The following is a 15,062-nucleotide window of genomic DNA, read 5'->3' as shown; positions in this document are numbered from 1 at the left end:
TCGGGGTAAACGAAATCTCGAGAACACATTCGCGCTGCCTACATACTCCATTGCTGCGCTTTTTTTCTCCCCTCGTTTCCCATCAACCTTTGAGCAGCGCGCGGCCGTATCAAACTTTTTGTCGGCTTGAAATTTCGCAACCGAGATGCTTCATTTCGCCGGTGCATCGTTCGACGTTAATAGCGCTCCTCCTTTTCTGCCGGTCGGTGCTCGACAGAGCCCTCGTTTTCTTCTCGCAACGACGAACAACCTTCGTCCCCCCGATCATGCTCCGTCTCGTAGTTTGCGCGCTGATTTACGACGTCGTTGCCGACCGAGGCGACGCGACGCGAAGAATCGACGGATGCAGCCGCTTTTCAACCTAATAACTCCTACGGTGTTACACCTCGGTGCCGTCGAGCCGGAGCAATTAATCCTCGAGCTAATTATCCCCCGACGTTTCGTGTTCCCGATAAAACTGAAACTTCGCGGGATCTAAAGCGAAAGTGATACGCGATCGCGGCTCTCGATTTCTGAACTGGAACGACGCTATCTAACGAGGCATTGGTCGCTAGCAAGGCCGTTTCTTCGCGATAAAATTGGCGAAACTGTTGCTGCGAGCCTTTACGAAAATGGACGAACATTGTACTAGATCGCTTTAACGCGTCAAGTGTGTTGGAATTAATTAGTCGTTTAATCAACGAAACCGAAACTAGAAAGTTTAAAGTAGAAAATATGAGTTTAACTCTTTTGTATTCTAAAAATCGTAGCAATATTCGGTCGGTTTGCTCAATACATATTACGATAAGATCCAATTTATATCTTAATCCTTAATTACTGCGCCGCAAACGCGAAGATCGTCGCCTAATCCGTTTTTCTTGGACCCGCAGGCACCAGTTCTACTTGCACTCTCGCTTGGAGCTGGTCGAGGGTAGATTGAAGGTCTCCGACTGGGGTTCCGTGGCACGGTTGGTCGCCTTGATAGCGCAAGCCGACGTCGGCGATTACGATGCCATATCGCCGCTGCATGCACTTTACTCGCAGTGCTGTCAGATACAGCCGACCGAGCCGTGCGATCCGAAACCGCAGGATCTGCTGCACCGGATAGTCCAACAACACAAGGAGATCAAGGTTCGCCTCGTTTCTTTAGCTATGACCCTTATCCCCGCACCGCCGACACTCGCCTTTCACACAAAGCTAACATTGTAAATAATTGAAAATCCACCCATTATCCCCGGTCTCCGTTTCTAATTAATAACTTGAACGTGACTTGTTGCAAATCGGAACTAGCATAGTTAAATAATGTCAAACAACTAGGCAACATTTTAGCATACGACTATTTTAGACAAAGACAAATTGTTTACGTAGTCTCCCCTACATTGTGACCCTTTGAACGATTCCAGTTCATGATTGAAACTGGGAAGACGTCTGACGATTGCGTGAATTTTCTGTGCAGGGTATGAAAGCGTCGACGGCCGAGTACTGGCTGCTGAAGGAGATCTCGAACCTGGACACGTTCGGCCAGGAAATGTTCCACAGCAAGTTCGGATACAACGGGGTGTCCATGATCGGCGTGGGTCCTCACGGGATCACGGTTTACCGCAGCGATGACGAGGAGACGCAAAAGTACGTAGACAAATGAAGAACGAGATCCCGAGAGATCGAGCATCTCGCTGCCCGACACCTCGGTAACGTCCTCTCCTCTGTTTCCCTCTGTCCTCAGTATACCGTACACGGCGATACAGAGCGCGACGTCGCAGCGTCGGATGTTCCACTTGGTGTATCTCTCCCTGGACGGCGAGGAGACGTCGTTGAACTTTAAATTGGACTCGAGTCAATCCGCCAGTGGCCTGTACCGGGCGATCACCGAGAAGCACGCGTTCTACAGCTGCGAGACTGTCAGGAGCGCTGTCACCGCACAGTTCATACGGGATTTGAAGGTATTCCACTGAATTTCGTATTGAAATTGACGGATATCAGAATATCAGAGAACAGCCTGAACAATGTCCTTGTTTTTTTCCAGGGCACCATCATTTCCATCTTCAACGAGGACTCCACGTTAGGGAAGAAGTACGTGTTCGACATCCGGAGGACCTGCCGAGAGGTGTACGACAATGCTCGACGAGCTCTTTACTGCGAATCCGCGACCGTCAGGCTGCCCGACGAGAAGGAGAAGCAGATCTTGGAGAGGCACGACTGCGCCGGGGACTGCGAGGATCCGAAGTGCAAGGTTTATTTCTAACGATGTCCCAACGCGAGCTGCAACCGCCCCCACAAGCTCTGAGAATCTACTTGCGTACTTCTCGGTGATAGCTTGTTTTGCATTCAGGGTTAAAGACAGTTCACAATTCATAGGGTCGTAACATATGTAAATTCTGGAGCAAGCAGATCCTAACGTACTCCTTAGAAATAGTTGTTCTGAGAAATGTGTGAGGATGAAGGGCTAAAGAAACCTGTCTTCGGAAATAGACGATTCAACGTCCACTGAAAATTAATGTCCCCTGAGGAACGTATTTGGATGATTGATACCTGTCTTTACGAGCAGACATTTCACATGTATCACATTCCTTCCTGAGGAAGGAATGAGGATTGTAGAGAGAGCTTTGAAAAGGGGGGGTTGCGGTGCAAACAGCGTTGGCAAAGCAACGCTGAGTTCCGAGAGACAAATTGGTCTTGACTGGTCTGTACTGTTTTAGGAATCCCGGGAATGTTTGGCAAGATTGCTGGACGCGATGCTCTGTCGCATTTGCATGGATCGCAGCCTGGACACCGCGTTGTTTCCGTGTGGACATGCGGTCGCCTGCTTGGATTGCGCCCGGCGTTGCGAGCGGTGTCCGCTGTGTCGGGCGGACATAGATCACTGTCGGACGATCTATCTACCGATCGAGCTGACGCACGTCGACAAGCACAGTTCGAGATCGGTGGCGGACGCGATGATCGAACCCGGTTATGGCCGGACGTCGAGTGAGGAGGTCAACAAAAGGAGTTTGAGCGATGAGAACCAGGTGAACGGTAACGATATTTGAGACCGGCGGGTCGGCAGGCTCGGCGTGGTTCAGAGGGTCTTTGGGATCTTTGCTCGCCGGGTCGCTGGATCTTACTGATCTATAGGTCATCCTGATTACCACGCGGATTTACGGTTGCTGTCCGTGTTGCGTTTGCGTAGACGTCGCTGGAGGTTGGACGTTGATTATGTACCAAGATATACGAGTCGTTATTCACACCTGTTTTCGTGGTCGATCGCCTGTTCGTTTTCATCGTTGACAATCGGACCAATCGGTTTCGTTATTTAATCGTCTCTGGTTATGTTGCTTTTGTTCCTCTTGCAATTAGATAGATCGCGCGCGGTCTTTTTGTTCTCGTACGTGTCAACATTCATTTAGATACGCGGGTCCCAGGGGTGAACAGTTTTATCGGAACCGGTGACCCTTAGTGTTTTTTCATAGAGCGCTCGTTATTCATTACGCGTGTGCACGTGGTATCGTTTGTGCTAAACGAGCAACAAGACGCGACACACACGACGGTCCTCCCCGTAAAGGACGTTTCATTTTTAGCGAACGCGATACTTTCTGAATGACAACGCGACTCGATTTATTATAGCCGTTCGTCGATCGTCGGGGGGACTATAGTTTTCACCGTCGTGATGCAACGCTGCTGTTCTGTGATTCCGTTCGCGTTCGCCTATGTATAGATAGATAGTCTCGCTCGATAAATGGGGGGGAAGAACCTTTTGTCGATATGTAGTTAGAGCTCGCACAAGCTGGTTTCTCTCTCTTGTGGAACGTCCTGTACGAGGAGGAAACCTTGTTACAGTAATATATCTGTTTATATGTACATAAGAAACGGAGATAACCCGACCGGTAGGGTCGACAGAGTAAAAGTCATGCGTTCACCAAATGTCAAATCCGATTTAACTAACTCGGCGCCGTTATGCCATCTTTTAAGTAAGTCCTAGCAAAAACGAAAACAAGAACATGCGAAGCGAGGATCGTCCGACTTGCTGGGCTGCGGACTTTCGTGCTTGATGACACCGAATAGGAGAAGATATTCTCTTTTTCTTTTTAGCGTGAGAGATGATGAACCCTTTTTGATTTTTACTCTTAAATCCTTTTCTATTTACTCGAGCGACGAAGAGTCCGCAGTCCGCGAGGATCGCGAATCCGATGGGAGGAAAAGGCTGTTACAGAATCAAAAGCAAAACGTATCCGGTCGTTCGGAGGAGTCTGCGATTATTGTTCTTCGCGTGTATTATTTATTACGTTGCTCGTTGTCCTTGCCTTCTTTCCTTCGATCGTCCACGAATCGATATCGTCGTTACCAGCCCCTCGAGGAGTATGGATTGAAACAAGCTGTGACAAGTAGAGATGAGTATCTTGGCTGCGTGTCGGGAGAGTGGGAGAGAACAGTGAGCGAGAGAAAGAAAGAGAGAAGGAGATCGTTGTAGTCATTCATCAATGCAAAACAGACCTAGTTTATAATTATTTATAAGGGAGCGAGAGGTAAAGAGAAACTGAGATAGCAAGAATATTAGTGAGAATGAGAGAGAGAGAGAGAGAGAGAGAGAGAGCGTTTTTACACGTTAAATTAATGCGATGTGTTCCGAGCACACAACGGTCTCGTTAAGTCAGCGAACGCGTAGATACCTTTTTTCCTGACGCTTCGTGTCCGTTTAATTTCTTTTAGTATTTTTATATATCGTAACGATTAGGAGATCGTGATCGCGCTGCTTCTACGAATCAGATATCGGTTCCAATGATTCTTTAGATCGAAACGCAGTGACGAAAGAGAGAGGATCGGGTCGGTGAAAGAAAGAAAACAAAAATCATGTCCCCTTTCGGTTCTTCTGACTGCGCATAATTCTCCGTGAACGAGGGAGACATTTTTCTACGAACTGCAAATGCAATTTGTTGTTGTTTGGATGCATCACCACCGTTTAGGGTAACCAGAAGAAGGAGGAAACCTTTTTGTGATTAATTGTCTGTATAAAGCCGTACACGAAGGAATTCGAGATCATTGTAGCTGTTAGATGTGTATGGTAGAGACGAACGATATCAGAGAGAATGGATTTCTAAGAATTATCGTTTGCAAAGAGTATTTTTAAAGTATTTCCAATTATTTTTTAGTATTATATCAGGATTCCACTTGACATAGTGGTACACATATAAAAAAAATATATATATAAATATACATATAAAGAAACAACAACAACACAATCTATAAAAAATAATTTTTAGCATTACAAAGGTGCAATGTCCCAACCTGTTGATTAAATACGGTGAAACATCGATTGTTGTTCGTATTTCTTCCCCATCCCGATGTAACACAACACACCCTTGAATCTTACCTAGGAATCATTCGCAAGCAATTCTAATTAATATTGTATAAATGTCCAACGAGATACCACTGTTACTTCATTGTCCTTTTATTTTATTTCTCTCTCCTCAATCTGACTTTGTAACATTACAAATCATAATTTGAATAATAATAGTAAGAATAATAATAATTTATTCAAGGTTTATTTGAAAAGAAAGTAAAGCAAACTACTTCTCGCTGGTTTTGCAATTTTTCAATCATTCTTTTGTCAACAGCCGATGAATTCTTTCTCTTTCAATGAAGTAAGGTCGATAGAAAGATCAACGAGATACAGAAGATTGCAAAACAATAAAAATTCGTCGTGTTTTGTTCAGAATAAATTCAAATCGGCGCGGTGTGTCGGTCTTTCGATTTGAAAAAGAACGCAAGAATCGCGGGAGAAATTTCTCGTGGACGGTTAACTATGGTAATTTTTTGAGAGCTAGGTGTGCGCGGATGATGATCGTCTTCCCCGAGGTTCAACGAACACGGTGCTTGTTACGTAACGCAATTATAAAATTGCTGCGGATCCGAGAGAAACGGAAAAAAAATTTCAAAGATCGCGCGGAAACTGTGTTCGCGGCAGTTCAGTTGGAGATGGCGCGGTCCGCGCATGCGTCGACGTAGTCGATTGGCCGGCGGCGCGGCACTGTCATATGACGAAGCTGCGTGGCATCATGGGAAGCGGATCGCGATTTTGCAACATGGCGGTGAATTGAGCCAAAGTCGCGGTGCTGTGCCATCAGAAAATGTATTTTTCGTAGTCGCGGGACCGGTTTTATTCTAGTTCTCGTGGATGGGACAGTGCGATACGGGTTCGGGACGCGTAGCACGGTGCACGACACATGTAAATATGAGTGGAACGAGCCTTAACGTTATTTCGAAGGTGACACCCCGCAGCTCGGTGTGCAGCTCGAGCACGTATGGCAGAGACTAGAACCCGAGATAAGGAAGCTCCGCTTCGCCTAAGCAATACGTATCGCCGAGCAAAATCACCGCCGCGGAATAGCGATGCGGTGGTCAATCTCGCCGAACTGTGAAAACGTGAGTGTTTTCGATTCAGGAGACCGTAAACTGTGCGTGCCAGTGTGCCCGTCGTGGCTGCGTATTTCGGTAGCGAGGCACAGTGTACGGCTCTGCCTTCCCCTTGATCCCTGTGATCCCTCTCCCACCGATCGTTTTATCGTCGAAATTCTCCTCGGCTCGTCGCAAACGATCGTCGATGAATGACGGATCGCGATAAACCAGCATCGACTCGAGAGAGAGAGCGTTTCGACGTGCGACTCGCCGCTAAGGCCAGAGTGCCACCATTGCCATCAAATATATTCTCGCAGCGATCACGTTTTCCTCCGTTTCGGAGTGGACGATCGTCGAACATCTATTTTCGAGAAATCATTTTGTCCCCCCGATCTTCTTCACGGATCGACGATTATGCGTTCCCAGCCGATTCTCCTTGAAAACGCTTCGCTTCGTGACTCGTCCCCGTGCTTCCTCCTCGTATGTGTTAGGAATCGTGTTCTAATATGAAATTATTGTGCACGCGCGCGTCAGCGAAACGAAAAGTGCATCACGCGGTTTTTCCTTCTGTTACCGACGCCCGAAGAAGTGTTTTATGGTCGGTGTCGGTAAACGTCGATGTAGCAATGCGCCAAAAATACACCACATGTTACGGTATTCTAAAAGCATCGCACGTTGCAATGCTTCAATAACGATAAGAGTTTACGGCTAACGGCACGGTCCTTTGTGTTTGTTGTTCGGGTTTCAGTGTTTCATAACTATTGAGTCTGTTGTAGTTCAAAATTTAGAGTAACTTGCACTTTGTTAGTCATTTGTCCTATCCGTATATTTCATAACCAAGTACTTGTGTTTACAGGCACCACAGACAGACCGCATAATCTTGCGAGTAAGATGTAATCGTACATGCTAAGCGATATACTTAATTTCATTTCGGTGGAAAGTCTAGTACCTTCGAAGAGGAAGCACGAACCTTGTTTATGCAAAAATTTATTGCCCTGCTTCAAAACTATGCGCTGATGTTTCATTGTATTTGGCCCAAAATTCGATGTAACTTGCATACCGTAAATGTTTTCCTTGTGGCTACACTTTGTAACGAGGTATACGCGTGTGGCTGCACAATCCTCCAGGCACGATATAATTTAAAAATCTGATACGCTCGAAGAGGAGGAGGAAGAACAGAAAGCCGTGTTTACATAAATGTTTATTGTTCTATCATCGAGTTTCGACCGGGTGTTACACAATTAAGAAATAAATTTGTTCCTGGACGCGTCGAGCAATTGTGTTTTGTGTATTCCACATCGAATAAAGAATGAGGTCGCAGCTGCACCCGAATACACTCATTTGCATACAATAAGGTTTCCTATATACATTTGAAATAATATGCCTTGCAACCGTTTACGCGTAGCACACTTTGTTTCCAACAACCTTATCCCTACGCCAACTGAATGGTTCTTTTATCTTTTCAGATACACGGAAAATTCCAAGAAAACATTGTCAATCTAAGTAACTTGTGATCGTATATGCGTGCCAAACAAAAGTATATAGAAGGTCGTTGAAGAGACCCGATGGTTTCCTGACATGATGGAAAACAAACTATACGTGAAAAATGAGCCTGGCCTCGACGGACAGTCCCTCGCGAATCCGCAGCCAAATCCAGCCTCCGAGGAGATCGGAGGTGCCAGGGTTTGTTTCGTTTGTGGCACGGTGGGCCACAGCGAGCAGTACTGGCTCCGAGTGAAGCCGAACCCGGCTGGAGCGCCGAACGAGCCTTATTTCCCGTTCCTGGAGTCCCACGAACCACCTGCCGGCTACCGAGGCGAGGGTGCCCGAGGCGGGGCTGTGAAGGCCTGTAGTCTCTGCTACGCGTTGCTGTTACAGCAATGGGAGAGCTACGAGCAGGATGCCAGGCCGCATAGTCAACGGATCTATTGGCTAAAGAGATGCGACGGCGGGCCGTTCACCGGGGCCGAGATGGCTCTGCAGGGGGAGTACGCTGCTCAAGTTCTTGGTCTGACCAACGAACAACCGCCACAGCTCAGACCGGAAAACCGACCGGTGGGTATCTCGCCGCGGCTGCCGACGAACTCGCCGTCGCCCAGGGTGGTGGAGCAGACGAGGCCGCCGTCGAACTCCATCGAACTGCCAAGACCGCATTCGAACACTGCTGAAACGCACAGGCACCTGGAGCAAGCGAGGCTCACCATGGAATCTCCCCATCAAAGACTGCAATCGCCGCACCAGAGGTTACAGAGCCCTAGGCAGCCCGTCGAGGACACCAGAATATCCAGCGAAGCGGCTTTGGACCTACGACACGCACCAAGAAGCTCGCCTGCCCCGCAACCAGCGTTACCGCCACAGCCTCAACGTATGTTCGCGCATTTACTTAGATTGCATAGGCTGCTCCGGAACACTCTTGTCTATCACTTCCACGTTCGACCCTTATCGATCCAATTTATTCTGGAAGAGGTCATAGTCTGTGGAGTAGCCTGTACAAGAATTCTTTACGTTACAGTACAGTCGATCCATTCAGTTGGTCGAGTGTTTGTAAATAAAGGTCAACAGTCTGGCAGATAAAGCGGCAAACGTATATCTAATTCGAATTCTGATCTCAAGCTTGACTGTGCGCGCGCGACCTTTCGAGATCCGGCTAAGCAGATTCGATGGTCATTAGTCGGCGAGCGTCGCAGATAAATAGGTCGCTTGAAATCGGTCCGTGGCAATTGCGGATCATAAAACTATAGTTCCGTGTTCGCGAGTCGCGTGGAACATTTTTGTTCGGCGAGAGCGATACGGTGTGGTAATCGCGACCGTTTCTCTCTGAATTGCAGCGATATACAGCGGTGGATCCTCGTCGAGCGTTGGCACCGATATCCTGGATCTCTCGATGCCGGACAAGAATTCTGTGACGGAAGTTTGTTACGTGTGCGGGGATGAGTTTAAGAGAGGCTCGCTTAGTCATATCGCAGCGAAACCACTGCCAACTCCGCCGCACCCTTCGGCCAGTCCTCCCCCATTCTTCCCTTCTCTGATGCTTCATCCGAGACCCAGCAGAAGTCGACCCATGGACAGCGCAGGTCGCGTACAGGTAAACTGTTTTCGTTCGATCTCTGGCTAGGAGATTTCTTCGTGAATACTAACCGTTGTCGCGTTCTCCAGGCCTGCACAGCGTGTCAGAATCACCTTCTGTTGCAATGGAAGGCGTATGCTCGGCAAGGTGTACCCCACGGTGACCGTAACTACACGCTCCGTAAACGGCAAGCGCCAGCGATGGATACGACCACGTTCATTTGCTACACCTGCGCGCTCGAGTACCCTTCGTCCAGTATTAGGCTTCTCTACTGCTGCGCCAATCCGGAGAAGGAGGCGTACTATCCTTTTATTTATTCTCTGAGACCTCCGCCAGGAGCTAGTCCTATTAGTCCTCAGGGAATGGTGCAAGTCTGCTCCATTTGTTACAAAGCCATACCGCAGAAGCAGCAAGTGTTCGGGGGAGAGAATCACGAGGCTGTTCAGCCGGTCGCGGGCCAGACCGTCGATTTCCGGCAGCAAGGCCCGTCGCCGAGACCCGCGGTCGCCAAGTCCCCGGCGAACTCGGCCGGCAGCGACATTCGGTTTAAACCGTACGATCTGAACAAGTCCTCGGTCGCCACGAACAAATTGCGAGGCGGCACGGTCAAGGGAGCCACGGCCGGCCAGCGAAACTCGCCGAACAACGCCCCCGCCGAGAACGGGACCGTCGCTGTTGGCCAAAACTATAGGTGCTATATCTGCGAGAGACTGTATCCTCGCACTCACATGGAATGGTAAGTAGTCCAGGCTGCTTCCAGAGTGTCCCCTAAGCGGACGTCGAATCCAATTAATCGCCTATTTCCCCTTCGTCGCAGGTTGTCCACGAGCCCGGAGGGAATGAACTCGCACGCCATGCACTTTCCCTGTCTAAGGGGAATGGCTCGTACATCTGAGAACGCCTGCATGGATAGTCACGGCAGAGTGCTGGCCTGTAGTCACTGCGTGAACCACCTGGCCCAACAATGGGAGAGCATGGACGCCGAACGTGTTCCTTTAGAACGTCGCAGGTTCGTGCGAAAAACATTTTTGTTGGGGAGGAACCTGCTGTTTCACTTAAATTTTAGTTTCCGTTCCACGTTCCGAATTTCTCCGTCGTCTTTCAGGTATGATATTCCTAGTCCGCACCCGAACGGCGACGTGAACCGGTCGATCGCGACACCGCCGAGCTCGAGCTCGGACCGGACGTTCGGCAGCAACCCGGGTACGTCGAGCAGCTCGATCTATTGTTTCCTGTGCGGTCTGCACAGCGACCTGACTCTGGCTCGAGTCTTGTACGGTCGTCCTCAGGGTCGCAACGCCCCGTTTTTCCCGGAATTGTTGCGGCACCAGTCACCGCCGAACGCCGAGCAGCTCCGCGAGGACGGCTCCGCGCTGGTATGCACGTTCTGTTATCACTCCCTTTTGGCGCAGTGGCGTCGATACGAATCTCTTCCCAGCGGCCAGCAAGTGAACGCCGCCGAAAGACAGTACAATACCCACGACTACTGCTGTTACGTTTGCGGGATAACCACCTACCGCAAGCGAGTCAGAGCGTTGCTCGTCAAGGACTTCCCGTTCCTCAAGTACCATCGGCAGCCGGAGAAGAGCTTGCTGCTGGAGAACGGGGACTTCGCGGTGGTCTGTCTCGACTGTTACGAAACCCTGCGCACTCAGAGCCTCGAGTACGAACGATGGGGTCTGCCGGTTGAGAAACGCGAGTATAATTGGATAGTGCAACCGCCGCCGCCGGAAGACAGTCCCGACGCGACCATCGCCAGATTGCCGTCCGGTGAAAGGTCCGAAAAGGTGGTGAGTGTTGTACTTGCTCTCTGTCCTCTAGATTTACTCTCTCTCTCTCTCTCTCTCTCTCTCTCTCTCTTTCTCTATTCACCTTTGTCCACAAAACCGTGTCACGGTACGCTAACAAATGCCCGTCGCATTTTATTTTGCAGGTACCGTCGACGTTAACCGTTAGACCAGCGCGAAAGAATTGTTCTCCGAAGGCGCCCGATAAGAAGGTCCCGGCCAAGGTCCCCGAGAAAGAACAAGGTAGGTGACAACGTGATTCTTCCTCGCTGCTAGAAGATACTCGTTCGGTTCGGTGCGTCGTACGCTGCCGTAGGAAACTCGATCGGGAAAAAAATGATAATCGTGGGACCGTTGAGAAACCGGACATCATTGTTTATGGATGTCTTTTTCCTGCTCGAATAGACCTACACGCACACACGAGCAAAGATTAGGCTTACGAGGCGCGTAGATAACGAAAACGTTCCGCGGTCAAACATTTGTCAGACACGCCGAGGAGGTTATCGGTTCGTGTTTTAGCGATATCTCTATCCTTCCTCTGCACCTCTCTCGAGTCACTCGAGTACAACGCGTTCGAGTTTCCACGGCGTGGCGGTGTTACGTTTCCGAGAAACCATGATTCCGAATTTTTCGCACACGCGATACGCCGGGGAGATCGTGTGGCGGCTGGATTCGCAGGAACTACCGGAAGAGCCGAGCTTGTGCATTCTTGATTCGTCGGTCTCTCCGAGCGTAGCTGTCGATAGACCGTGCATTTATTGTGTCTGCGAGAAAACCGACGCCAATATAATTCAACACCGATGCGACGTCGACTAGAGAGACAGATGTTCGATGGAAATGCGTTCGATCATTTTTACGCGTTCTAGCAACGAAACGGCGAGTAGAATCGTCGAGCAATGACCCGGACTTGGAAGTATAGAGCAAATTAATTCTTTGCAGATGCATCGAAGTTCTTAAAAAATCTAAAATGCTGAGAAATAGAATCGTCTAGCAACGATCGAATACGATTCGTTGAATCGTGCAAAAATAGAACTAAATTATCCTTTGTATCTCGGATCCTCCAAAAATATCTGAAACGACCGATTAAGAATCGGGTTACAGACCGGACTCGTTGAAAATCGTGTCCGAGCTCGATCAATTCGAAAATTACAGTATCTTTCTCGCGTAAGAAAGATCTCCGGCGGTTTTTCATCGGATTTGCCGTCGCGGGAAGTTTCGCATTTGTATATTTTCCCGAGAAACGAAATCCCGGCGGGCCGGGTCGGGCCGGACCGGGCCGAGGGGGGCTAACTTCGCCTCCGTTGGACCGTAACGCTTTTTCCTCGTCCTTCTCTCCGGGTTTTTATCGTTTCGGCTTACCAGCCGTGGTACGCGTTCTCGTGCCAAAAGGTAAGTTTCTGCGAGTTTTACGTGTCGACGATCCTGTAACTCGCTCGGAGCGCAGGCCTGCTATTTAGAAGTCGTAAACTTACGCTCGACGAGACTGCCGCGAGCGCGTTTTTCTGTTCGATTCGAGTGGCCGTCGGCTAACGGTCCGCGTAAATGCTCCGCGAAGATGGATTTTACACCGTGAGAGACGACCGGCGACGCCACCCTGGTGTACATTCTGTCAGAAATCTAAGTATTTAACCCGAGACAGTTTCGAACAGCAGCCACCGTGTCATCTGAACTTTCAGTTTTATCAATTACTTCGGATTTCGTGGAATATTTCTGGCTCGACTTATCGGTACTCGTCGTCGTCGTCGTCTCAAAGAAACGAGCAAACGATCTCCCAGCGATCTTATTCCGCAAACTTCCGAAACTCTTATTCCGTCGTCCGAACGACTTTGATCGAACGATTCGGATCGTTTCGCGGGGGCTGATCCCAGCTTGTGCCGCGCACCCCGCGATCAATCTGGCTGGCAAACACGGAATCTTGCAGCAGCCTCGAGACAGCTCGCGGAAACCGCGGCCGGAAGATTCTCGCAGTTACCCTGGGATTAGAGTCGGCGGAAGGCTGTGCTCGGGTTTCTCGGAGACTGCGAGATACACACCGGCTCGCGGATTACCGGTTGTTTCGGATCGATCCCACGAGCCCCGCGCGCTTCGACAGCAGCCGAGACGCCTCGAAGGCTCTCGTTCTCTCTCCGCGAGGGAGCTGAAAAATCAGAGCGGAGAGTGATCGTCGTGGAAATTAGTCGCGTTAGGGATTCCGGGGGCGGTCGTGGGGGGTTGGTGACGCGTGTTCGAGAGTAGACGGGTCTCGGTGCGCGCGCGATCGCCGTCGAGATCACAGGGGGTCGATTAAGGTCGCTCGATCCGGCTTAGACGGAGTAGGTGGTTCGAGGTGTTGGGGGGATTTAACGGGGATGAAGGGGGTAACGAGAGAGAGAGAGAGGGAGGGTTCGCTCGGCGAAAGGAGGCAAGTGGAGGAGAGCCGAAACCGGAAAGGAGGGTACAATGGAGAGAAATAGGGGCGGAGGGAAGAGAGAGAGAGAGAGAGAGAGAGAGAGAGAGAGAGAGAGAGAGAGAGCGCGGATCGGAGGAGAAAGAGCAAACGCCCGCAGCGTGACACCGCATTGCGCCCACTTGCCAACCCGCCCAACACCTAAATTCGAATTAGGGAGCCGGCCCTGTCGGTCCTCGTCAACACGACTCTCCTGTCCTCCTGGTAAACCTACCGACAGGACATCATCGTCTCCTTACACCCGGAGACAGAGCCAACGAGGCAAACGTGTGCGTGTTTCACCCTCTCTAATCTTCCTTCTCTCTCTCTCTATCTCTTCCTCTCTGTCTCTGCCTCTCTCCAACCAACCTTCCTTCTCTTTCGCTGTCTAACTATCCCCGTCTCTCGTTCTCTCCCTTTCTATCCGAACGGTGGAACGATCAGAGCGACAGAGAAGCCCGGCGAGTTCGTTTTCCTCTTCCTTTGAGGATCGATATCAACGTTATCGACTGCTTTTCGCGCTCCTTGTCGCTCGAGGAACCACAGAGCGGATCTCTCCGTGTACATTCTCCACCGCGAAATCGGTGCCAGGATTCCGGATCTCTCTCGCCCCCCGACAACTGTGCTCCGGCATTTTTTCCCGGCCCAACGATTCCTGCGGAAAAATCTGCGTTTTCCAGCCGCGCTTCGACGCTTGCCGTCGGTAGAAGAACCCTCCGCCCCGTGAAACTCGTTCGAATTTATTAGGATGTTCGCTCGCCCCTCGTCTAGGAAGCGATCGAAAATTTTCGGGTATCGGCGCGAGGATCGATCCGCGCCAGGCTGGAACGAGCGTTAATCAGATAGCAGGTCCGATATTTACATTTTGATGGGTTGCGGGTTAATGCCACGCCGGGACGGAAACGCGCGTGGCACCCCCTTAGCGCGCTCGATTCCTCTCTGTGTGTCGGCTCGCGTTAATAATTAACCGACGCGGCGCGCCGAGTAGCTTTCGCGAGGCACTCGCGGCCAACTCCACGGCTCGTTTCGTTTCGAGTTTTCGAGTAACATTCCAGTTACGCTCTCTCTTCTGCCTACCGATCCGGCTAACGCAACACTCGCCGTCGTCCAACGTGCGCGTCGTTCGCGCCGATTTCTCGTCGGACTTTCCGCGCGATGCCTGCGATAATCGAATTCGCCCCGAATTCGAGCTAATTTTTCGGCTACGATTTCCCGTCTTTTCGAGCAATTATTTTTCTATCTTAAATGCACAGGAACGAATGCTGGTTTAATTTTTGGATACCTGCAAAAATATGGTACAGCAATTCTCCTGGTCGCCAACCTGTTTGCGCTCGCCGCAGCGCGCGCGATTATCGCAAGGACGATTCGAGCGAGCAGGGTCGGCGGATCAGGGTGGAATTTCCAAGCGATCCTCGTCCGGAATCGGGTGATAAAG

The 15,062-nt window shown here is 50.1% G+C and overlaps 2 protein-coding genes across 5 annotated transcripts in view; both read left to right on the top strand.

The window, feature by feature from the left end:
* The window catches only part of dnr1 (E3 ubiquitin-protein ligase defense repressor 1), a 65,693-nt gene extending 60,429 nt beyond the window's left edge, over positions 1–5,264 (top strand). The window contains exons 3-7 of the mRNA XM_033481130.2: positions 870–1,110; positions 1,436–1,605; positions 1,703–1,919; positions 2,003–2,209; positions 2,676–5,264. Coding sequence (XP_033337021.1) covers positions 870–1,110; positions 1,436–1,605; positions 1,703–1,919; positions 2,003–2,209; positions 2,676–3,005 — 1,165 coding nt within the window. The 3' untranslated portion in view covers positions 3,006–5,264. The remainder of the gene's footprint in view (positions 1–869; positions 1,111–1,435; positions 1,606–1,702; positions 1,920–2,002; positions 2,210–2,675) is intronic.
* A 749-nt stretch (positions 5,265–6,013) lies between these two features.
* The window catches only part of px (MAP7 domain-containg protein plexus), a 69,001-nt gene continuing 59,952 nt past the window's right edge, over positions 6,014–15,062 (top strand). For 2 of the 4 annotated variants that reach the window (XM_076518243.1, XM_033481093.2), the window contains exons 1-7: positions 6,014–6,375; positions 7,815–8,713; positions 9,177–9,433; positions 9,505–10,151; positions 10,233–10,424; positions 10,521–11,202; positions 11,349–11,445. In XM_076518243.1, coding sequence (XP_076374358.1) covers positions 7,927–8,713; positions 9,177–9,433; positions 9,505–10,151; positions 10,233–10,424; positions 10,521–11,202; positions 11,349–11,445 — 2,662 coding nt within the window. In that variant the 5' untranslated portion in view covers positions 6,014–6,375; positions 7,815–7,926. Of the gene's footprint in view, positions 6,376–7,814; positions 8,714–9,176; positions 9,434–9,504; positions 10,152–10,232; positions 10,425–10,520; positions 11,206–11,348; positions 11,446–15,062 lie in introns of all 4 variants that reach the window. The other 2 variants (XM_033481095.2, XM_033481092.2) reach the window with 1 other exon arrangement.

Source organism: Megalopta genalis, chromosome 2, assembly GCF_051020955.1.
Source record: "Megalopta genalis isolate 19385.01 chromosome 2, iyMegGena1_principal, whole genome shotgun sequence".
NCBI lineage: Eukaryota > Metazoa > Arthropoda > Insecta > Hymenoptera > Halictidae > Megalopta > Megalopta genalis.
Note: the sequence above shows the minus strand (reverse complement) of the source record. Positions and strands in the feature narration are given on the sequence as shown.